Source organism: Bactrocera tryoni, chromosome 3 (assembly GCF_016617805.1).
Source record: "Bactrocera tryoni isolate S06 chromosome 3, CSIRO_BtryS06_freeze2, whole genome shotgun sequence".
NCBI classification, from domain to species: Eukaryota; Metazoa; Arthropoda; class Insecta; order Diptera; family Tephritidae; genus Bactrocera; species Bactrocera tryoni.
This window is the reverse complement of record NC_052501.1, coordinates 22,621,007-22,647,633: the sequence shown is the minus strand read 5'-3', so window position 1 is coordinate 22,647,633 and position 26,627 is coordinate 22,621,007. Positions and strand designations below refer to the sequence as shown.

General features: G+C 36.7%; 1 protein-coding gene across 2 annotated transcripts in view; it reads right to left on the bottom strand.

The window, feature by feature from the left end:
- Positions 1 to 26,627, bottom strand: part of LOC120772985 (semaphorin-2A) — a 203,645-nt gene that overhangs the window by 96,163 nt on the left and 80,855 nt on the right. The window contains exon 1 of one of the 2 annotated variants that reach the window (XM_040101897.1): positions 18,017 to 18,340. The exons of the other annotated variant lie outside the window; for it this stretch is intronic. Coding sequence (XP_039957831.1) covers positions 18,017 to 18,245 — 229 coding nt within the window. The 5' untranslated portion in view covers positions 18,246 to 18,340. Of the gene's footprint in view, positions 1 to 18,016; positions 18,341 to 26,627 lie in introns of those variants that run through there. 2 annotated transcript variants of the gene reach the window in all.

Below are 26,627 nucleotides of genomic sequence, written 5' to 3'. Positions count from 1 at the left end.
GATGTTATTAAAGAAACACCTAGATTGCCCCTAAGAGCCGGCTCTGTTTCAAGCAGACCATGACAGGGATAGTTTACTCGAAAGTTTTTGATCGGTCGACCGATTGCCATATAAGTATGCTGCCAACAAAGTTACTTTGTCCTTTGCCCAGTTGCAGCTAACCAATGACTTGAGAATTTTACTGCGGCTCTGTGCTTTGGCAATGATCGCGGTCATATGATAAAAGAAGCATAGATTATCAAGTATAATACCTAAAAGCTTAGGGGTGTCAAAAGTCAGGAATTTGAAGGCCATCGACTGTGAAATGTCTGGATGAAAACAGTCCAGCTCTGAGAGTATACGACGTGGAGAAGATCTCCACTCCATTGGGAAGACCAGGTGGAAAAGAACCTGGATACACTTAAAATCTCCAATTGGCGCTTAACAGCAAGCAGGAAGAACGACTGGCTAGCTGATGTAAACTCGGCTATATCCGCGTTAATGGTGTTTACGCCAATAAACAAGAAAAATAAAGACGTTTAGATTTACAAACGATTATAATTCATTAATATCCGATCTTGAATTTTCAATACTACGGGATTCTATACAACTTCACAGAATTTCTTTAACTTTCCTACATTTATCGGGTTTTCTAGTCCTCTAAAGAGATAATGCGAACCCAAAAAAATACGAGTAATATTAGTTGAAATAATTCCGGGTCACAACACGAATAGTCTGGCGGTAATATTTCGATGGTGACCAGTCAGAAGCACCGGGACTTTGATTAGGAGGTTCTCATATATTCATCTTTAAGTCCGGTCCTGACACCAAGTCATTTCTACCTCTTATTATCTTTGGCAAATGATTTTTCTGATACAAAAATTTGCCTCAGAAGAAACTTGTGAAAGTCGAGCGTCGCAGATTTTTGGCAATAGGAAATGGAGTTGATATGGCAGTGGCATTAAGGTATTAAGAAATTACCTTCAAATTGACAAATAAGTCGAACAACAGCTCGTATGTTTGACTTAATTTGAACCATTCTAACCTGAATTAATTTAATGCAATTAATTCTCTGCATCAATTTTTGTATAGCAGCATTGGTTTATCTCCAAACTAACTAGAGGTTTGCCTTATAAGTGCTAGTAGCCTTTTATATGGAAAGGCTAATTGCAACATAATACAATTTTTGATTATGATTCTGATCTATTAACAATTTGCTATATTTACAGTATCAGAGTGCTTTTGAGTTCTAGGCTTTCACTGTAAACGCTCCAAAATATTGTAGGGTATCGGGATACACTAATATTCTAAGACTGATTGCAGAGCATATAAAATTCATTCCATTTTTAACGAGAATCTTTGTTTACATGGGTTTACGGGTTTCACAAAATCAATTTTTTTATTGTCTTATTAAATTTTACAACACCTCTGGAATATTTTCCGTCTTTAAATGCGTTTTTCTCGAAACTGTGTTTTTGAAGTCGATTGGCAAGATTTCTCGAGAACAAAGGTCTTTGAGACACAATTCTTAAAGATTTGGATGAATTATTATTTTTTCGATTACAACTATTTTAAAATTAAAATGTCGCGAAATTTTCTCTGACATTTTAATTCTTTTGTAAAAATGTCAGCCACAAATCCAATTTGCCGTTTTTTCCTTCGTTCAAGTTCTAAGTTAAGGTTTTAACCAAAACACGTGTTTTTTCACTTAAGATGATCCTGTAAGAAGTTATCCTGCCAACGTGGGCACAACTTTTTTCCGAGGGATCATCAGGAATGGCGTCAAAATGGCCGAGTTAAAAAATTTTTTTCCCAAAATTTTCAGAATTTTTTTGTAAATAGTGTATGTGTATGTAAAAAATTCTAATAAAATATTTAATTTTTTATATGAAAAAAAAATGTTGAATAAAGACTGTCCTTTATCCGAAAAACCCCATGTAACCCCTTAAGCCATGTCCAACTGTCTATATATGCGATTCTGTTTTTTTTTAAATCAGCTATAGCTGTCCATCTCTGAACCATTAAAATTGGGTTCTCGCAAGTTTTTAATATGACAAGATATCGTCATAAAATTATTGTCCAGGGCAACAGTACTATCTCCAAAGTAATTTAGATCGAATTACTATGGCTTATACCTGCCATATAAACAAACCGGTCAAAGCAAAGTTCTTGTATGGTAATTTTTTGAATTGTGAGAGGCCTTCTAGCTTCGGTACAACCGCAGTTCAATAAATTTTAAGCATTTACTTCGTCTTTGAACTAACTTACTATATACTTCTATTTATATTTCTTTTATTTATTTGGTCGACATTTTTCTACAGCTTCCATTAACCAACTCTATTAAGTCTATGTTCAAGAGTCTTCACCGTAATATACACACTAATGAAGTTATTAGTTTGTTAATTAAATGACATTGTTAAAACCTCAACACCTGCTACTAATGCCTAACTAGAATAAGTCAACAAAAGCAAGCACATTAAAATCTCAAATGACCTGCACACGGTATATAAAAGAATGTAAGTATAAAAGGTGAGGACATAGGCGTACACCTTCGTATGAAAACCGGCTCGTTAGACCTGTATACCTGCTGTCGCCGAAGAGAACATCAACCTTTTCCGCTTGACAATAGTCACTTTTCTAGATAATTATGTACCAGCACCCATTTGAGCCAACCGCTCTATAATTCACACACCGGCTACTTATTACTTTTGCTTTGTACCTTTTCGTACTTTTAAAAATTTATTTTAATAGCTAAATCTCTTTTGTTGTTTAATGAAGTTGTCAAACGACAATGTGTTAGTTTTCTGGCAAGCGCTGTGAAATAGAGCAATGATACTAAAGGCGGAAGAAAATAATTTCAAAGCAAGAAAAGTGATAATTTTACTTACAATAGGAAAACAATCGAGTGGGAAATTAGTTGAAAGGGCAAAGGTGCACCGCCAGCTGAAAATCGCATGCCGCAAACAGCTGGACGCTTCTAAAAAATAGCAGGTACTTACAATGCCACTACTGAGAGAGTAGTAAAGAATTAGAAATGTGTGATCTTACGGCGCCGGCAGAGAAAATAGGAGCCTTGTAGAGAAGCTTAAAATGATCGAATTTGTATCTAGTTGTGAACTAGTGCACTTTCGAGAAAATTTTAAAATTTTTGGGTTTAACTGAATCGCTCCAAATGTATAGATTCGAGAATAGTTAACGCGATTTCTTGAAACGATGATGCAGATTTCTTATTCCGATGGTTGTATGTAATTTGAAAAACGTTAAACGTAAAATGTATATCTTCCTTTTGCTCTATCGGCAACTTCATCGACCAACCAACGAATGATGACTATATCAGACGAATTTGAAGCTATAGAGAATATATACAATAATATGCCAAGCGAATCAGTAATGTCTCTAAGTACTCTTAAATCGAACCAGTTCACAACTGAGACCTGACCTACAAGAAAGTAAAAATCTATACACTATAGAAATCAACTCTGGCGAGTCTATTTAAACTGTCCTCGCAAATCGTATGGAAGGAGAGTATAGTAAACAAATACATACATATATTTTATTTCCCTATCGATGCTCAGCTAATGGGCGTGTCTTAACACACTTTCTTTCTCTTTATAGCATATCCATTCGCTCATCTCTGAAGTAAACTGCTGCTCTTGATTATCCACAACGCTTTATCTCGCCATGTGGCATTCACAAATTTCTTGTCTTTTCGGTTATTTATTGCCCGACAATTGATGTATCGCTGTCGTGCGGCGATAAAATGATTCACTGCTCATTTTAATGTACGAATGACTACATAAGTAAGAGATGACGATCGTATTGCAGATAATGGGCAGCTTGAGAGCATATTGAAGCATGATGTGAAATGTTAGCTTGTTCTTCATTTATATACATATGCACAATCAACAATCTTTGCTACTTAATTATTTTCACATTTCAACAATGCTCTTTCGAGGAGGGTATGCAGTCAGTTTGAGTGTTCTAGGAATTCGGATTTTGCAACTACAAACAATTGAGCACACATATATGTATGTATGTGGCATAAGTGGGCAGGGTCAGTTCATGAATCTTTTTAGAAATTGTATATGGTATTTATGTTCTCAGTAGTTTTTTAGTGAAAAATCACTCATTTTCGTTTTGAAATTTGACCCAAATTTAGTTCGTAGAAGAAACAACGGCAAAAAATGGAAGAGTAGTGATTAATGGTGGGAGTCAAACACTTAAATGAGGTTAATAACAAAGTGGCATTAACAAGTGGGAAACTTTCAGTTGTAGTCACCAATTTTGTTTTGAAATAATTATTGAAATGAATTTGAAATAATATTTAAAAACTTACCTCTGTAATCTACTAGCCTTTTTCTTACAAAAATGATTACTGTAAAATCTCTGTCGTTTAAAAAAGCAAACCGCAGAAAGTAAAATTTTTCTAAAGCGGATGCAAGCTCCAAGTGGAAAGATCTCCAATACAATCAATGTCTGCTAATGAAACATAAGTACAGTTTCGGATCTCCGTTAACTAGTGAGTCAACTAGTTCAGGCAGAGACAAAATATCGGCAAACTCGATAAAACATATAAAAAATAATGAAAAGCCAGTTGGCTTTCTAAAAATGCAATAAGAGATGAATTCTATTTTAGATTCATAGAGATCATTAGCCTTAAAGAATATGTAAAATTTATAGTCCTTAGAAACACTCCTTAATTTTAGCGACGAGTTTTCAGAACTGTCAGAGAAGATAATCTTAGAAATATCTAGATCTATAGCCCTTCTTGAGATCCAGAATTCATTATTGGATAATATTCGATCGAATAGACCACGTCCAGCATGCAGTGAAGAAAAAAAAAAACCGTAGCTGACAGTGTACACGAAGACCGGAGAGACGATTCTGCGCCCCTCGCAGCAATTCGGTCTGACGTATGGAACGACTTGGCAAATTTTATGTCGAGACCTTAAGTTAGAAGCGTACAAAATACAGCTTGTGCAAGAACTGAACCCACTCGACGTTCCCAAGCGACATCACTTCGCTGTTTGGGCTCTTGAAAAGTTCCAAGAAGATCCGACGTTTTCGAGCCAAATTTTTGTTCAGTCATGATGACTTTGACTCAATGGGTATGTAAACAAGCAAAATCGCCGCATGCTTTCGATTGATAATAAACACTCCCCACTAAATTTGAAGTTTCTCTGTGTTTTCTCTAAGAAAGTAGGGAACCTCGAACTGTATCACCCTATATATATTTTTCTATCGTGTCCGAGACTTAAGCTTTAGTTTTAGATTCCAGATACATAGCAGTAGGAGGCTTCTTAAATTTACATACTCTGCTTCATGTTTTTTGTCTGTCAATTTTCCTATAATTATACCCATCGAGTCTTTCTCTCATGACATTTTGCTTAGTTCCCTTAGGTAAATACTTTGATTCATCGCGTTTCGTCACGAACTCATGTTCTCAAATTCGACATTTGAAGCCCTTTGTCTTCGAACCTTTTGACTCTACAGCTGACCTCTGCCTCTTGTCTGCCGCTGATGGCGGTTCAAGCTTAAAATTTTGTTGAACCGCTTTCGCGCAATCCTAAGCTCCTACCAGCAGCAACACTCTTCTCTCCCCTCTCTGTTTTGTAGCCATACTATGGCTACAGGTTTTAGTTCTGTCTGCCGCTGGTTTTGTTGCCTTCAGCTACAGAGTTAGTGCAAGCCTTAGCTCCTAAATCCACGATAATGTCTGTCTTTGTGCTGCTGTTTTTGAGTTCGTTACAAACGCTGGCCTTTTCTTGGTACAACTACTTCTCTCCAGTTGTTATCAGCAGAGTCGAATTTCTTTAATATTTTAGTACTGTGGCCTTTATTGTTGTAGTTCATATTTTGGAGTGTAGAGATTGATCCCCAGCACGGGACGCATGACACCTTTATCTATCCCTTTTTGTTCACCAACCATATTACGACTCTCCATTTGAATGCTGTGCTATTGAGGAGCGACGCATAAAAGTCAGACTTTAGCTAGAAACCTCCCAACCGCAATATGGGCGATCTGTTACCAGCTGTCCCTGTCTCCGCCGTCGTCGTTATAGTGGATTCAGCGAACGTTTTTTGACAATAAACTATATATTTTCACTAAATTCACTGTTCTCTTTTTGTAACCTTAATGTCGATATATCCAACCTGTCTCTTTGAACTAAGTTACCGCTAGTTTAAAGACACTACATCTTTGCTGCACTAATCGGTTTTCTTCCAGCACGAGCAGCCGTATTTTATTGTTGAGCATTAAACTTCAGGCAAAGGACCAACGGGATATGTATACTAATTGTATGTACATATGTATGTATGTTGAAAGGGCACCGTCTTTCATTGTTGTTATTGTGCGCAGGCAATACACTTTTGACTGACCAAAGTACTAAATGCACTGCTCATGAAATATTGATGTTATGAAGACCAAAGTAGTACGCCTGTCTGAGCTCGACGTACGAGAAACGAAGAACATCAGCTATGCGACTTTATAGCTGAAAGATTGACATACAACTTCAGTACGTGCTTACTAGTGTATGTATGTATGTGTGTGTGTGTGTGTCAACTTACAAGTTGTCGTAAATACAAGAAGATCCATATTTATCCGAGACATGTGCGCATGGTGTACTCAGGTCAGGTGAACGTGTTTGTTGCTTCGAGCAAATGGCGCGCTAACAACTTAAGCGCTTTTCTAATCGCATCACGTTTCGGCGAGCGCCTCAACAGGATATTGCAGTACAGCGGCAATACTTTGAATCTTCTGCGCTTCGTGTTTTTTTGTTACTTGAGCTTGCCTTGCTTCTTCTAAGGCGCATAAAAGGCGAAGTTTATCACCAACTTGCTGTTGTTGTGTTGTCAATTTGTTTTTTATGTTAAAAGGTTGTTGTTGTTATTGTTGGTGTTTTAGTCAATGTAGAACTTGAGGCTTTTGATGATGCAAAAATTGCATGCATACCCTCCCGAGCAAAACGAAGAATAAATAAAGCCCAAAAAAAAAAAACAAATAAAGGGAAAAATGATATTTTTAGTAGAACTGAGGCATACACGAAAATAAACATGTCGAAATAGTTTTTTGCGCTGCTAAAATAATATATCCGAGACAATTGTCTCTGGGGCATAAGTGTTTCGACTGCTGCCACAATAACCGCTACTACACAACAATAGACATTCAGATAGTTGCAACAATATTATCATGCATGCGTTTCCAGGCATTTTGACGATTCAAATGCCACAAGGCATACTTGAACGTGCAGTCGTAAAACACGCAAACTGGACATGAACAAGCGGCTGCAGCGCACCCAAGTACAACTCTTGCGAAACTTAAGACACTACATGGACGTCAACGGAAACAGCACCAACAGAACATTCTTGAATGTGGTTCACAATACATACACGGTAAATGCCAAAGCAACATTGCAGCAGCAGCCACAAACAGCAGCAAGTACGTCCACAGCATCAGCAACAACAACAACAAAACAGTGGTGCAACAACACCGGTTGCATGTTATATGTGCCACAAGGCTCAAAATGCATTTGTGTATGTTGGTCACAAATCCTTTGAAGACTTTGGCACGCTTACTGTGGCAAAAGGAATTTCTAAGTGAAGGTGTAGTGTGCCATTCTCGGCAAAGAGCAATGTACATTGTGTTGGATGTATGGAACGACATGGCACATTTAACATCGAGATCTTCAATTGAAAGCGTACAAAATACAGCTTTTACAAGAACTGAAACCGCTCGACCTTTCCAAGTGATATAGCTTTGCTCTATGGGCTCTTGAAAAGTTCCAAGAAGATCCGACGTTTTCGAGCCAAATTTTGTTGAGCGATGAGGGCCCATTTCGAAAACATTTCGTTTCAACAAGACGGCGCCAATTCTCATATATCGCATCAATCAATGGATTTATTGAGAGAACACTTCGCTGAGCAGATAATTTCACTTTTCGGTTTTCACTTGCTGGTCGATCGTGTGATATTACACCGTTAGATTTTTTCATGTCAGGATATGGAAAGTCTAAAGTCTATTTGGACAATCCCACTTCAATTCGGGCCTTGGAGCCAGTTACCAGTCAAAATGCTCGAACAAGTTGTCGAAAAATGCATGGACCGTCCGAGACGAAGCCACGTCAACATTTTAAAGATATAATCATAAGAGAATAAAGGCAAAATATTGTTCTTTCGAATGATAATAAACATTCCCCACTAAATTTGAAGTGTCTGTTTTTTTTCTTTTTGTTAAAAAAGTAGGGAAATGGATCATCCTTTATATGAAAATTTCTGTTTAAAGCTATTGGTCATCCTAGATAAGACTACTTAATACTGTTGACCGGATCGTTTTTAAACTCAATTTGAAAAGCTTTGTCGTGATCGCCGACGAAACGTGGAGGCACTGCTGCACACCAAAAATCATGACATAGTCGAAACAGTGGACTGCATCAGACGAATTTGTTTCGAAGAAGGCAAAGACTCTCCAGGGACTCATAAATGTGACTTAAATATATTGACTACCTGAGAAGGGGTAAAAGCCAAATTAGTGGGACATTTTGATAGGATTTGCAGAAAAAGTTGTCTATTTTCGAATAAGAAAGTGTTGTTTCACAATTAAAATGCACTGGGTCGCCATAGCCACAGCCAGCTTTATCGAATCAGGCCACGGAAAACGAATCATATTCTCCGTATTTGGCTCCCAGTGCAAAAATTTGGGTCGAACAGACCCATGCCCCGCCTGAGAGACGTATTCTTAAAACCTCCAAAAAATTAGTTTTCTATCGGCTTAAAGAAATTAGAATATCGCTGGGTTACTTGTATTGGGCTAAAAGTAGCCCATGGGGAGAAATATTTTTTTTCAAATCTTCATGTTGCTGCCATTAAAATCTCATACAAGAGGCCGTTGGAACGCTGTTCTCTGCATAATGGAAGCACTAAGAACTGCTCTCACGGCTACACTTGAAAGGTTATTCAACCTCTCACCAATTCACAGTGGCAGTGGAAAGTTCGGCAGTGAAATCCGCTGCAAGTTTTGCGACTTTAGTTGAATTTTCCAGAAGAACTTTGGAGCATAGCTACTTGTAGATTTACAATAAGGTCGGCGTAAAAAATAATTTTTATAATTTTTTATTTTTAATTTTACATAATAATATAGTTTTTGTTAGCCTTTGACTGCTTTCAACACACAGTGCCGCCTGAGTAGAAGCATTTATTACATGCAACTACACAAATAAGTCTAAGTTTGAGTTTGGCATGCACATTGCTCCACGGAATGTTTACATGCATAGTATTTCCAAAAAAAAGAAAGGACGAAAAAAGCGCCATCTTATCACCATAAAACTATGCACAGCGCAGTGTTGCTTGTGTCTGCATACCGCTGATCGAATAAAAATAATATATGCGATGCCAAATGGAAACTTTAAAACTGAAAACTGCAGCAGACTGCGAATTCATACATTATTCAGGACAACACTTGCAGCAAAACGTATACACCAACACACATCCGTACACACACGAGTACATATGAGTACATTTTAAGTGGCGGTGCAACAAAAATTCAGCATATAAAGAAGTACTACGGGGTGTATAGACATTTTGAAGAGCACTGTGGCATGCCGGCACGAAACGTCAAGGTTCAAGCTTGCAGTTGTCATGCCGAAGAATGTTTAAAGACAGCTTTGCGGCGCAAGGCGTAAAACTTTCGCAATTCGAGTGCCAAATATCGCAGGAATTTGGTAGGAAAAGCATTTGGAATAAAATAAAATTTGCTATGTAGACATTTACGATAGTTTTTCGAAATGGTTTTGAAATAAAAAATTCCTTTATGGCCGGCGATTAAAAGCTTTGTAGCAAAAATTGAGCTTTCATATTAAAAACTGAATGCTTTCAGCAAGTTTTCCGCGAGTTCAAGGCACTGTGGCGGGTTTTCAATTTTTTTTTTTTGTTTTGTTTTGTGTTTTTTTTTTGAGTTGGCAACAGTGCTTCCGCTAAGATATTTATTTACTTGAAAATGCTTATTCGACTTCACTTCGCTTGCTGATGCCGCACAAATCTTGCTTGGCAATTATTGAGTGTATAAAAAATCGAATTAATTTTTATGCTCATATCAGTTTTTTTTTCAAGCTTAACAGCGCCGTGCCAAATTTTGATTAATCGTCATTTTTTTATTTTTCTCCACTGCGCCACATTTTTCACCTTCCTTGCTTCTTGCTTTTTTATCGACGTTCGTATTGCCTATAAAGTATTTTGTGGTCAGCTCATTGAAATGTTTAATGACTCAATATTGCGGTTGGTACGAGGTGGCTTGATTGGTAGCATGAAAAATACATACACACACACATATTTAAGCATATCAATATAAAAGGTAAATACACACGAAACGCCTTTCTTCTATAAATATAACCAGTTCTTTGCCGCGGTGGCGGTCTGTGTGAACGCGCCTGGCGTTGGACCATGTGTTTGCAGCTCATTAGCGGACAGCCGCGACTCGAGTCACTTCAGTCGTAAATATTGGCTTGTAAATTTATGCATTTTTGTGCGTGTGTATGCCAACATATTGAGCTGTGAGATTAATAATACTTTGAAAATTTTATTGTTTCGTTGAAAAATTTTTATGAAGTCGTAAATAAGTTGGACATATTGCCCTGCCGCTTTAATATTCGAAGTTAGAAATATTTTAGGAGTACGCATACATATGTATGTGTATCTATAAAAATATGAGTAAGCATATATAAGTGTATGTGTGGTAGAAATATACTAATGTTTGGTAGCAAGGAAGCGAGTGCGTTTTAAACTTTTAAAAATAAATTCGGTATGCGAGCCCTTAGCACCATAGCGGCACCATTTCGATAGGGTGAAAAATAATTCTGAGTTATTTTATGCGGTACTCATTGAGAAAAGCAGCCGCTTTGAGCATACATGGACCGTATATGTATATAGGCAACTAAACGTGGACCCATCGTGGCACTTTGGTATTAGTGTTAAAAGGCCTTGCCATAAATAACTTAGACATAAGTCAAAATTTATAATACCGCAGCTTATATTATCAACAATATTTATGTAAATTGAATCAGATGTAAGGTTTATGATGACATTCAAAGTGAACATATTTGAGAGAAGGTATACTGTCCGATCCTATCAAATTGGAAATAGATTAATAAAAGCACATATTTAAATAAGGAGTACGGGTATAAATAAGATGTGTATATTTTAAAGGAACTGAAAGGGCTCTTTAATATAAGGAATAGGCTCTTGAAATATGAAGCGTCCAAAAATGTCTCTACGGAATTTATTCTTATTAAACTGCTAAGAAACTTGAACGGCAAAACCCTAAAGATAGAGGCACATGCGGACGACATTGCCATCTTCATAACGGATAGGTGCCTACAAACCATTAACGGTATTACGTCCACCACTCTCAAAACAGTTCAGCATTGGGCATCGCAAGCAGGTTTGGGGTTGAAGCCGGAGAAAACGGATCTGCTTGTGTTCATAAGAAAGTAAAAAAATCGTCTATGGAGGTTCCCTTCGATAAATGGGACACAACTCTCTCTCAAGGGCCGCACCAAGTACTTTGGAAAAGAAAGAAAGAGTCAAAAAAACTAGCAATGCTTTATATGTGTATAGGTAGATGCTCGGCACAACCTGCAGCTCTCTCACTCTCTCACGTACTGGTGCTACATAGCTATTGTAAGACCAATTCTTACGGAAATCCAGCTACCCGAAGCCAATGGAAAAGGTTCAGAGGTTAGCTGAGCTGTACATAACGGAAGCTGTAAGAACAACTCCAACCGCGGCTTTTGAACTGATACTAAACCTTCTACCTATAGACCTCTTCGCAGAAAACTGCGCAGCAAAATAGGCGAGACGACTACTGACTGCAGGAGAATTTACATATATAGAACTTTCGCACAAAGCTCGGCAGGTAATGTCGGTTTGGCAAACACGGACTACATGATCCCACTTTTCCACTGAGAAGGAAGGTTCAAGGTAAACATAGAAAAAGATGTTTGGTGTAAGATTATGATAGATACGCGCAAGCATAGCTCGAAAACGTACGATGGATTTGTTGCGGATAAACACAATGTCAAATATGAGCGCAATCTGCCAACCACTTTGTTTACAGCAGCTGCTTAAGCCGGTACACATCTGTAGTGTATCGAACAAAGAATCTGTCTCCAATTTTGTATTTCTGTACAAATTTCATATGCGGAATTATTGCGAATGTTGGAAAAGGCTTACGGTGATTCAGTTTTATCAAAAACACAAGCCTACGAATGGTGCAAAGCCTTCAAAGATGGTCGAGAGACGTTCTGGACGACCTTGGACCTCTTCAACTAATGAAAACATTAAAGAAGTGAAGGATATGGTGCTTGAAAATAGTCAAACAAGTGTTAAAAAGATGACAACAAAGCTCAATATCTCTCGAGAGGCCGTTCGAATGATTTTGAGGGATATTTTTGCTCGACTCGTACCGACAAAGCCGAATTTTTTTAAAAAAGAGTACCGTAAACAGGGCTGTTCGATCGTGTGAATTCCGATCCCATGGGTTTATAAGTTTGACATACACAACAAGTTAACAATCCTTAGAATGGAGGGAAACAAAGAGACGAAACCAAAAAAAAAAAACGACGTCAAATCCGCTTAAAAATCAAGGCGACGCTAATTAATCTTTGATATTTGTGGTTTGGTGCAACACGAATTTGTTCCGGAGGGATAGACGATCAATAAAGAATTATATTGGGCCGTATTGATGCGTTTGCGTGAGAATATCCGTCGAAAACCGCCGAAACTGTGAAAGAACAATTCATAAATTTTACATGATGATAATGCACTATCGCATCGAGCCACGAATGTGACCGCATTTAAGGCCAAAAACGTAATGAATACCATCGATCAACCACCGCATTCATCAGATTTGGCTCCTTGTGTTTTGTTTTGTTCCCCAAACTGAAATTTCCCTTCGTGGAACCCGTTTTTAGTCGAACGAAGGGATAAAATTAGCTGAGGGAGCTGAAGGCCATCCTAAAAAGTGTTTATGAAAAGTGCTTTGAGGACTGGAAAAATCGTTGGCATATGTAAGTGCGTTAGGGATTACTTTGAAGGCGATACAATATAATGGGTTGTCAAAAAAGTCTTGCGGTATTTTTAATGAATTTATTATTTTTATTGAAATTGAAATGAATTTTTGATGACTCATGCCCAGCTCTTGACCGATGCTACGGCTGCTACTATGCCGGTCTCTTTCGACCAATTCAACGATTTTATCGCAATTTTCGACGACAGGCCTTCCGGAGTGTGACGCATCTTCGACCACCTCTACACCAGAACGAAAACGTTGAAACCATCGTTGTGCGGTGGAAATGGAAACTGTATTGGGTCCATAAACTGCACAAATTTTATTGGCGGCTTGAGATGCATTTTTGCTTTTATCGTAGTGGTACTGTAAAATATGCCGTATTTTCTCTTTATTTTACTCCATGTTTGCGAAGCTATAACTCACAAACGATTTTCGGCTACTTTTTTATCATACTTATATGCATTTACCCCATAAAATTTTTTTTAAATTCGATACGGCGTGCATTTTTTTGAAATATCACATCTATCAACTTTCAAAATATGCACCATTCTCAAACAGTAATTCTCGCTAGTATTAATTATTTTGTTCTGTTGCACTCAAACTGCAATCAATTCCAAATTGACTGCGATTAATTAAAATAATTACTTCATTATTTTGCCTATAAATTGAATGCCAGCTTAAACGATTTGCTGTCATTCATTATGATTATGTTGGGTTTAATTTTCAATTTGAAAGCCAACGACGCGCATGCGCAGCTGTCGCTACAAGCAACACTGATCATATGCACGCAAATTGTATGTTTGTATGTGTGTGTAGTGTTGATGTACAGCTGGTCAATTGATAAAGTGAAATTTGCGTTGATATTAACTGTTGTGCACGCGCAAATATATTAAAGTGTAATGGAAATAAAAATGCAAATTTAATTATGTAACTGGCAAAAACATGTGGGCGATACATGCGAACACACATAAGCACACACATGTGTACACACCTACGCGTATTTGATGCTGAGCTGCGGGCGTGCACGGCGAATTTAAGCCTCCAATGCATAATTAAATTGCTCATAATGTGCTGTGATTACACGCTAATGAAATGCAACAGCGCAGCCGAACAATGAGATGAGACGCCGTTGAGCTGGGTTGAGGCGAGGCAGTAACAGTAATGTTTCAGCAGCTGACCTCGAGGTCGCTGTCAGCGCTGCGTACATTATATGCGCATGATTATGTTGTCAAGGCATTGATTACCCATCTGCCTGTGTGCCGTTATAGTGAAATGCGGACTGCGTCGCTGATAGCGCTCGGATTATGCGTGTACTGGGTGACACGTAAGGTCGGTGAAGTGAAGTGAAGAGTCTATTTTTTCACTAAGGCATCAGTATTAAGAATGCATAATATTGCAATTAAATTATTAAATATGCATTAAGGGATAAGCGCGCTGATGTCGAATTGAGTAAATGTTAAAAGCATATAATTCTGGGTAAAATCATAATATTTGTGGAAAAGAATATAAAAATTATTTCAAAAGTACTTAATGCAAGCGAAAAAATTAATGCGTACATTTGGCTTAAAAATAAGCTTTTGTAAACAATTACGAGGAATAAGGAAGCTAATAGCAGGTTGGACTATTTGGGTGGAAGGCTAAAGGAAGGATATAACTTGAGCTATATGAAATTGCATTATTGGAGTCACTGATAAGCCTAATAGCTTATTTATAATCAGTTACGAGAAGAAATTTTATGATTTACGAGCTCATGTACCTGTGAAGGACATTTTACTTAAAGTGTGTGAAATGAAATGAAATGGCGGCGAGACGTGTCTGAAATCGCGATACAACATTTGCATGGTCAATGAGAGCGTCTTCTACAGAACCAATCATTTTATGGAGTGTTGATTTTTCCAAAGGTAGTTCAGGGGATCAATATGTTATACAGGCTGAAAGTTCGTGCCGGTTTAACAAAAAAAAAAAAAAAACATTTTAATGATTAGGGAGGATGGAGTCATGTGTAGAATATCATGCAAGTGAGGAAAGTTCTCTGAGCGGCATTCACTTCGGATTGGCCAGAAACGATTCTTTTACATAAGGCTTAGGCAGCTCTCGACTTCCAGTCTTAAACCAAGTATCCTCTGGATAGCCAAAAAACATTCCTTTGAAGACCAGCTAAAGTGAGAAAACGAACCGTTCATCCCAAGGGTTGTGCGCTGGGTTTGGGACCCGCCATGTAACGCCCCCAATGACAAGGAAACAACAGCCTCGAATGAGACATCTCCCCTTTGATGACGGCCACTGAAAACGCAATAAGGATTGCGATTTAAAGGCATACATTTGAAATGTCCGGTCCCTTATTGGGAAGGTGCCGCTGAACAGCTGGTTGATGTTCTCGTAAGAGCAAAAGATGACATCACCCCGCGTCCGAGAGTGTGATGGCCGGGACAAGTACTGAGACGAGTAGGTCCTTGTCCCATTTACTACAGTGGCCATTTAAAGTAGTGCAAATTCGGTGTGGGATGTAGTTAGACCTCACCTTCAAAAGACAAGTGTATACATTTTCCGTCGTCGTCCAATTGGTTCGTGGGGTATAGCAAAGCTTGATATTAATTTTATTTTTTGATTAGCTGCTGATAGTTAACGGTGACTTTAGACCAGCTGAATACAACTATGCTCGTCTCGTTGGAATTTGAAACGATGTCAAAATACCGCTTCGATACAATTGTCGTATATACCGAAGTTCGGCGAAGAATTTTGTAAACTTAAACAGCAGCAAACAAGTTTTTTCTACTCCCTCTAGGCTAGTCGGAGCAACCATTTTTTGTCGTGGTTTGCTTTATCCTATACGAATGGATGATGTGAGCCTGAGACGATAAAACTAAAGAGAAAAAGTTATTGTGGTTGATTGTAAAAGGGGAAGACCGAACTTGAGTTTGGAAATGATTTCACTACCATCGTATTCTTGGATCCTATGTATATTAATCTGATTCTTCTTTCTTAAAAATACCCCTACAGTATAGAGGTTTTCGAAGCTTCATACGATTACTCTAATATTAACTTCTGGAAATAAGACCAAGCAGCTGTCAACATCGCCAGTGTTGCCTTTTCGAAAATTCCAATGATTTGGATATCATTTCTATTCTCAGGAACTGTGCGCGACGTCACTATGAAACAGTGAAGCTGTGATTCAACAAAATCTACCGAAAGTGAGCGTATTGTAAAAGAGTTATCGGATTCAATTGTATGAACCCAATGTTCATAAACGTTCTTTTAACTTAGTTATTAATGAAATATGTAAATATCGCGGATTACCAGCTTAAATATGGACATTATCAGTTTATCAGAAATCAACTCTTCAACAAAGTTATTTATTTTAAAGGGCTTCCAAACTTAAGCGAAATATTAATAAAACCGTATTTATTAAAAAGAGCTAGAAATAACGGAGCAATACATAAGCAATGAGAGTCCAGTTCAATTTAAAGTCTTTCACAAAGGGTGGAACTCAACTAAAAACTATAACATATATGCTAAAACTACAGTTCAACAACGTCTTATGTAGGTTACCAACGATCTAACAGATAATAGGAAACCTTTGTCAGAATCACCGTTATCGGACTACTAAAACATATAGCTGTCATACAAACTCAACGATCACAACTAAGTATGTGCTCGTATGGAATTTTTTTTGTTTTAACAAGAGCTCTTCATGGAATTTAGCGCATTAATATTACTATAAAGCAGCGCTAGAATCTCCAAAGCAAATTGTTCAGATCAGACCACTATAGCAAATAGCTGCCATAAAAACTGACGGAACAAACTCAAGGCCTTTTAGGAGAAACTTTTTTATTATCACGAATTTTTGTCTACGGTATAGCTACAAGCTCCAAAAAATTGTTCAGAGCGGACGGCTGGAGCATACAAGTATAACAAAGTTTCCATACAAAATGACCGATCCATATCAGGATATGGATATACTTTTTTATGCTATAAAAATCCATCTATAAAGGATATCCTAGTTTCTGTGCAGCTGAAGTTAATATTTTTTATTTCTCTTACTTACTTTAAGCCCTATTTGAAATTTTCGAAAACGAGTTTCGAGCTTAAATCTGCAGTTTTCAAAGATATCCTTGGCTGGTCCAATTTCTCTTTACGAATATTTACATATGTTTTGTATATTCTTTATTACAACAATCTGTATGGAAGCAGCTCCAGAAGCCTATGGACAATAGCTTAGGCGTTAGAAGCTCAAAATCATTTATAATCTTTTTGAAAAACTCTACAGAAAGCTCAAAGAAAGTTCGTTAGTGCGGTGCCGGAGGTCTAGCTTAAGCCAAAACCAAATGTGGAATGTGTCACACTTCAAATGGCAGCTAAACTTAAGGTTTGTTATTGGTGGGCTTGAGGTCTAACTAAAGCACAATTGGACCGTTTGCCACCTCAAACATTCATAGAATACTTAATATGTGAAACAATTACTTTAATATTATACTTCAGCTCAGCTGTTAAAACGCTTACCCCAGTGATTGGGCTTTAAATTTATTTATTTGCATAATCGCACAGTTTACACGATAATTTTCAATTGACCAGTTTTAAGCGCCTTTTATACCATTTCACCGGTTTAACTCATTTATTGCATGTCCATTTTTTGGCATCAAAGCGAACCGGTGTGGGAAAATGAAAAATGTGCCCTACAACTCTTGCCACCTTTTTGCACAGCTTTTTTGTCAAAAATGCAAGAAATTTCGCAAATAAATTACAATAAAATGAAATTGCACGTTAAACTCTTTTTAAAATATTACACAAATGTGAATTCCACTTTTAGTACAAAAAAAAACAAAAACAACAGCAGAACCCGAACAATCGGCGGACAAAAAGCTGTATAAAAGCTAAAAAACATTAATAAAAAAATTAATCACACACAAGAACCAAGCAAACATTTAAATGTGTTTATGCCCTCTATGCATGTGTATTTGGCGTATGTTTTTTGTTTACCTCTCTTGTGTTTGGCATAATTCGTGACCTCGTTGCTGCAGCACGGCTGTTCGTAGTAAAAATTCCATGTATTCTCATAATCGCAGGATATGTGCGGCACACACTGCAACAGCAACAAAACTGCAGCGTAGAAGAACAACATTGCTGATTTGGTTGTTGTTGCTCTAGTTGGTTTTGCTGGTCGCCGCAATTGGATTATTGTGGTGTTGGGATTTTGTGTGGGCGGCATTTTTTTGTTTTAGTTGCTTTAGTTGGTGGTTGTTGTTGTTGCGCGTATTGCATGCGCAACGTTTTTTACGCGCGTTGGTTATTATTTTGTTGTTGGTTGTTGTTGTTATTGTTGTTGTTTAAACTTATTTTGTTGTAATTTTATTTGTTTGTTGTTTCTACTTATTTTGTGTTTGTAGTTGTTTTAATTTTTTGTTGTTATTGTTTCACTTATTTTGGTGTTTTTATCTTTTTAATTATTTTATTGCCGTGCTTTTGCCCTTTGTTGTTGTTGTTTTTAATTTAATTTGTTGTTGTATTATCTGCTCTTAATGAAAGTACGAATATAATTTTTTATAATATTTATTTACATTTTATTTGCACTTTTTCTACACAAACATATACATTTATGTATTTTTAATTTTTTCACACACTGTTGTTGTTATTGTTGTTTTCCATTAAGCTCGCATTGTTTTCCAGTTATTTATACAATATTACTATTTATGATGTTTTCGCTGCCTGCATGCCACGAACGTATGCACGTGCATGTATGTGTGTGGGTGTGTGCATCTGAAATTTATGCTTGATCCTTTTTACCTTAATGCCGGCGCGTTGCGTACGTGCCTTTTGCCTGAAATGGGCTTTTTTGCCAATGAATTATTATTATTAAATTTATTTGTTTACTATTTAAGACGAATAAATGCCGTTCATTGATATTATTATTTATTGCATTATTATATGGCACGTTGCCTTTGGTTGTTGCTATTGCTTTTCACTGTTATTTTTATTATTTATTTGCTTATTCAATTTTTACACGGTAGCGCGTTGAACAGTGCAGTGATAATAAATATTTGATTATTGTGTCATTTTTGTAATTTTCATTATGGTTCATCAGTGAATTTATATTGCGATGGCATTAAAGGTGATATATTTATTCAAAAGGCATTAAAAGCCCATAAGTACATACTTGCAATTTTTAATTTTGCGGGGGAAAGAGGTGTAGATAAATAGCCTCTTATGTGATTTTTGTGGGTGGTTAAAAGCAACTTTTAAGTGCATAAACCCAAATGATGTTTAAGTCGCTTAAGTATGCATTTAAATACGTGAGTAACACGGAGATTAGAGCGCGGAAAAAAATCAATTTAAATCTCAACTCTCATATCTGAACATTTTAAGTCAACATCATTAATGTCAACAAGGAAAAATAAGTTATCATAAATTAAATTTTAGAGAGTGCCGAATCGAACAGTTATGGAACTCGAGTTCTTAACTAGCACTCAGTGACCTTTGCGCTCTATTTTTCTGGAGATTTTATAACTTTTAGTAACTTAGATAAGATTTAAATTTCTGGTGCAAAATTAAGAGGGAAAAGGTATTCAAGGTATTATTTTTTTTAAGTCTCACAGCAGCTGGGATTTTTGCTAGAATTGATCAGAAGTTTATTCTGTCAGATGAAGATAAGAGTCGCCCCACGTATCGTGAACCTCGTTTCAGTATAAAATAACGAAATTTAGTTTTCACAGCACTGGAGGTTACCAGTTATATGAGCACCCAGAAGGCACAAGAATTTTCAGAGAGTTAATAAGCTAAATTATAAGGAAAATAATAATATGTTCCTCATTGTAAGGGTGCTTTGATTTTACGAAACCGTATTTAAGCCAATACTGTTCTATGGTGTATTTGTCTAGTAGCGGGCGCTCGACAAAGCCACACTTATTAAACAGCTGGAATAACTGGTGTTCAACGAGCGGCTCTCATTGGCATCAGCGATGCACTACTTACAACACCAACGATGGCACTTAATGCCATTGCCATTCTACGTATAGCACCCGTCGACATAGCTGGCATATGCATTGCTCTATGGTTGCTATCAGACTCGGAAAATCTGGACAGCTTAAAAGTTTCAGTGTGGGGCATTCCGACATCCTCGCACTTTGATTGCATCTCTATTAACTTGGAACCCTGCTCTCCTGAACCTACTCCTAGCCGCACATTCGATCGATAGCTACTTATATGGGTGGAGCATAGTCGCAAAAGAAGAGGCTCAGTAAGATTTTTCACACATACTTCGATACATATTTAAGTATAATATTGGAAGGGGAGATTTCTGCCGGGAGCTCTCAAAAAATGCTTGTTTGAGATTGCCAGACCACTGTAGTGTTTTTAAAGCAGAAGTTGGCAGCTATTATGGTATCAGCAGATGTAATTCAACGAAGCGCAGCTTATGTTAAGAACAGAACTGAACTGAAGAACTGTTCAGAGCTGAACTGCCATAAAGGTCTTGAGCTCGCTAACAGTGAATTCAAAGCTAGTCAAGAAGTATATGACCTCGCTATCTGTGGCGTCAAGCTAATTCCATATTAAACATGCCTGATGGGGATTGCGACAACCTTCTGGCCCAGAGTGGAACTAGATATTATTGACACTCACGTGGTGAGGTTAAATATTTTTGAGGATGCAACTTGTCAAATCTAGACACTTTATCGTTCACTGTCCAGCAATCGTCCAATTAAGGTTAAAGCATCTCGGTTGTTATACTCTACGATATCGGCGAACTGGCTGGATTAGATATCAGCCAGCTTAATTAATTTTCGTCTGTTCGTTTTGAACCATTCTTAGAAGTTCTGGCCATCACAACGAACAAGCATCTCTAGCAGTCCAAGTGGGATTATTAGTGGTCTCACGAATATCGGTCTACTTACTAACCTAACTCAATATAAAGTTTTTCTTAAACGAAAATTTAGATACCACTTGTGGAAATACTCATTATTTATATAAATTATTTCTGAAATATGAATGAATGAGAACATTGCAATGGCAGTTGGAGTAGATTGCAAATAGGTTTAGGCTTAAATCTCTCCATAAAACCTTTCATTTGTGCTGAAGCAGAGTCTTAAGGGGCGGTTTTGCTGACATACATATATTTTCCACATTATTGTTATGACTAATTGTTCGTTTTATAAATAAAAATAGCATTGACCTGAGAAAATATTTTGTAACATTCGGTGCATCTTACATTTGTGTTGAGGCTGGTGTTTCGTAGAAAACTTAAATCTATCGTACGCAGGGTGAAGCATATTTGAAAAAATTAAAAATTTTGAATTAGAGTAAACAACGCCAGAGATATTTCTACAGATTCCGTTGAATATATACTCCTACAACCATATTTAGAGTAAGCAAATTATCTATGCATACATATGAAAAATAATATTTGTTTCTTCTATTGCTACTTCTACTTCTTGGTGTCTTTGAAGAACATCACTCCACTGACTCCAAGCTGACACGACGCGTTTGTATACCCATTTATTGCATTTTGTTTGTTTTGAAATTTTCTTTATTTTGAATTTCACTGGAAGAAGTCAAAGAGCAAGCCACAATGACAGACGAATAAAGAAACGGCACAAAAATAACAGCACAGCGGAAAACTGGTTTCAGACAATGCGTATGCCTACACAACAATTAACCGCAAAGGAAATGTGTACATGGGCACGAGTATATAAGGTGCATATGGTATATACATACAGATATGTATACGAACATATGGAAGCATAGATGGTGATAAAATGGGAGCGCTTAAGCGGATACAAAGACGTGCCCATTGGAGAGCGAATAGCAGGGAGCAGTGTTTATATTTGTATAGGATGAGTTGCCAATTAGATGAAAAAATGTAGGAAGTAGCCATGGAAGTAAAACAGAAATTATTTTAAAGAATATTTGATATTTGTTAGGTCATTGCTTAAAATAAATTAATACTTTTGTAAACCATAAATTTCTTTTTTATTTTTTTTTTTTTGTAAGAAAGCAGACTTTTGAAATCTTCTTCTTAATGGAGGATGGAGTCATGTGTAGAAGTTCACGCAAGTGAGGAAAGTTCTCTGATCGCCATTCACTTGGGAGTGGCCAGAAACGATTCTTTTACACATGGCTCAAGCAGCTCACTACTTCCGGTCTTTGACCAAGTATCCTCTGGGTAGCCTAAGAACATCCGTTCGAAGCCGAGCTAATGTGAGAAGGCGAAACATTCCCTACATAGGGTTGTGCGCTGGGCTTGGGACCCGCCACGTAAAAAACAATACCAATGAAACAGTTTAAACAGCCTCGGACTTTTGAAATCACTTTACTTTATATACAGGAACGTATCTTTACATATTGAAATTAGAAAACCGTTTTCATTGATTTTTCACATAAAACGAAGAAAAATTTAAAGTTTAAAGAAGACGTTTACGCCTACAATGATGCCATCTGGCAACTTTGCATATTACTTTTGCTAAATAAAGAGAGTTCTGATGAATTCCACAAGACAAATAGGTACACATTTCATATGGCAAATTCTTCACAATAAGAAAAAAGTTAAATAAGAAACTATTAATTCCATTTTTAAGTGGCATCGATTTTTTAAATTTTTTCATAAAATATATATTTATTTTATTCAAATTCGAACACACTTTAATTGAACACTCTTTGCAATTAAATATTTCTCTAAAAATTGCTTTTCGCTTCTTCAATCCCACAGCCTCATATATTTCACTTTCTTTCAAAAATATAAAAAATACATTTGAAATACATATTTAATATGCAATTCACTGAAATTTAAAATAAACACGCAAAGAAATATATTTTCATTTTAAACAAAAATGCATACAGATATTGCTGTATGAGCACACATATACAACTTGTATTTAAGTATGTGTAAACCGCACGAAATCTTCAATATCCGCTACAAAACATGCGTCTCTATGTACCAACACTGCTCAGATCACTGAACCGCTTCAACAAATACAAATTTCTGCAGCCACAAATTGTCCAGTGTTTTTACTGATCTTCAGAACTGTTTCGCTTCCAATTAGTTCCAGTGGGAATTACAAGAAGACAACAAACGAAGTAAATTCCAATAGAGTTTGTTTTGCTATGCTGTGCGAGCTGATGGTAGGCAAGCAACAGCCTTTGGAAAGTGTATGAGAGCATGTAAGAGAGCGTGGGAGCGCCGGAGCAGGTAAACAAAAGTCAAACGATCGTTGCAGTAAAAATGCAACAGGCAACCATAATTAATGAGAGAATTTGGCTAAAGGAAATAATTTTGAGTATAAATTACTTTTAATTGAAGTAATTGAGTACAAGAAGTGTAAAAGAAAAAATTTGTATTTAACTCTGTAATAATAAATTGGAGAACAACTTGTATACAGAAATCGTAAGCAGTCTGAAGAGCATTTATCAGATGTGTCTCTCTTAAAATGCTCATGTGCTGTGCTGCCATACGGATTTAAAATTAATTAATTAATTATTTTATTGTTGTTTTTAATTACAATCCATATTTTTTAATTTTTTTACACCTTTTACTTAAGTGTCAACCAGAAGAAAACGCATAACTGAAATATTCTTCAGCACAGTGTACAAGTGTTAACGAAACATAGAAATGTTAATGAAACACAAGAATACTGGTGTTGAACTATAATCCGAAATAGTTTCACTATAACAAAAAACAGAAAATACAACCAGCGCCTAAATGCATGCAAATAAATTATAATAAATATACTAATTCTAAACCGCTGTGTTGGTGGCTGTTGCTAAAGTGGGGTAGTTAAAAATTAATTATAGTAAAACCTATGTATGTACATCGAAACATTGTGAATCAAATGGAAGAAAAACCGAGCATAAGCTCTAGAAATTTTTGCAACTACAACTTTTAATGCAATAGGTACTTTTTCAATAGCCTTTTTTTAAAGATCACGCGTGAGTTGTCTCAAGCTGTCATGTTTTTTTTATTTAGTATTGTTTGATATTTCATCATGGAAAGACTTATGCCCGAAACCGCGATTACATATCGAAAATTCACATTCTGTAAAGAATGTATTTTAGTCACAAAGATACGCCTTTGTGAAGAAACACGCTCTGTTTCCATTGAGATGACTCAAATATTGGCCGATATATGCAGTATAAAGTCACCCGGAAGTTCGCAAATCCTTATATTAGGTACATATATGGGGTCTTAGCAAAATATTGACCCGATTCAACACATTTTTGATTGACAGAGTTACTATTGTCAAGAAAGGATTCTCTCTGAATTTCAATTGTACATCCCATACATTGACCAGTATTATCTGTCAAGTTTCAGTTGAATTTGGAGAATATTTGTTCATAAGGAGGCATACTATAAATCAATTATTAGTGCGAAGTTTTAGCCTGTATATCAATTGCTTCTCATTTGTGTATTGGAAAGTGAAAGAATGAAATGAAATTTAAAATTGTTTTTTGGGGAAGCAGGCGTAGTTGTGGTCCGATTTCGCCCATTTTCACACTGTCACATATGAATATGAGAAGCATATTCAGTAAAAATCGGTCGGTCGGATCTCGATATATGAAATTTCAGCAAAAAGTGGACGGGGTTACCGTCTAATTCTCACACCGGCTCTCATACAATCTCGGAGATAAAATTAAATGTCTTTGACGTATTCAGTTAATGATTTACTGCGGTTTGAGTATTTCTTAACTCATTTTAACTACCGTTATATGGAGAGTAAGCGGTGTTATCTACAGACTTTATCCATTTTCACACTGTCGATAGGAGTTCTTAGAATATTTTAGCTTGGTAAATTTGAATTTTGTGGCTTTAGTGGTTTAGGCGATATGAACATTAAACTTATTTGAGGGCGGGACCACACCTACTTTTTTTAAATTATTTGCCCCACCCTTGCTACTGCTATCCTCTTACTTAGACTTACTTTAGTGATTAGCTATGGCACTTTACAAGTTTTCGGTGAATAGCGTTTTATGGGCGAAGCAATAGTCCAGTTAGGTCCATCTACCAACTCGTTTTTTTTTGTTTACGCATACCAAGATTTATCAATATATACATATGTATACCTCACTTTTTACTGAAGTTACAGCTTGCATGAACAGACTGTCACCCGAATTTCAACTTTTCTCGTCATCTTGATCATTTTTATACAAGGTACGTTCCAAAGTAAACTGGAATCGAGCGCCCCTTGGTGGCACCATCTATATGCCGACAGGTGCGTTAGAATTTATTATCTTCATCAATTGTCCAGTGAGAATTTCATGACATTTCATTGATTGGAAGTGAGGTTATTGCGTTTTAAGTGTCAGTATGTTTGTGTTATTGGTACGAAAATGAGCTTCGAACAAGGAGCCAACATTAAATTTTGTTTTAAAATTGGTAAAACTTTTACCGAAACATTTCAATTGATGAAAAAAGTGTATGGCAATGATTGCCTATCCCGTAGCAGAGTGCACGCGTGGTTTCAATGTTTTCAAAGTGGTCCTGAGAACATTAATGACGATCAATATGAGGGCCAATCAAAATCCGTGATCACCGGAAATTCCATCGAAACTGTGCGTGAATTCATCAAAAATCAGTCGAAATGATGAAATTCATGGAAATGGAATTGAACATCTCCAAAACATCGAATTATCACATTTTGACCGAACATTTGGACTTACGAAAGGTGTGTGCACGTTTAGTTCCGCAAAAATTGACTGACGACCAAAAATTGCTCAGAATCCGTCTAATCGATCGACGCTTGTGACCGATTATTGGACCAAAAATCACATTTTAACCATAAACCAATCCCCGTATTCGGCTGATATAGCACCGTGCGACTTCTTTCTTTTCGGAAAAATGCATTTGCCCATGAAAGGAAAGCTTTATGCTGACGTAGAGGCCATTCAAAAGGCTTGCACCGGCATACTGGCGGCCATATGCTTTTGGACCATGCAAAAAGCAAGGGAGACAATTTTGAATAAAATACATTGATTTTGCCGAAAAAACCATTTGTTCCGTTTTTTTTTTTAAGTCCCTTTGGAACGCACCTTGTATGTATAACCCTGTATACATATATCTCGCTTAGTTTTAGCTGATACGTACAACCATAAGGTGAACAAAACTGTGGCAAGTTTATGAAAAGGGAAAAAAGTATTAAAATTAATATTTAGTTATACCAATTGATTACAATTTTAATTGAAAATATTTTACCAAGGTAATGAATGAATATTAATCAATCCATCTAGTTCACATTTTACCACATCATTTGTTTGCATTATGAAGCGCATTTATTAATAAAACTCGTGATGAATATAGAAAGCATGGTAAAACAAGTCTAGCCTTGTTGGTACCCTCGAACAGGGCACCTTTATAACGGACAGCTTGTGAAGTAGCTGAACGAATTTAGCTCCGTCCGTTATGCTATCCATATGTCTGTATAAATGAGAACTAGTCCCTAACTTTGGATATACCCATCTAAATTTTTGCACAAGTCTTCTTCCCACCAAGAAACTGCTCATTCCTCAGAATCGCCGATATCGGACCGCTATAGCTTATATTGCATATTCAACAGAATGGTAGAAAGAGCTTACAAAATGTTTTCCTTGAATGGTTACGTTCAAGATT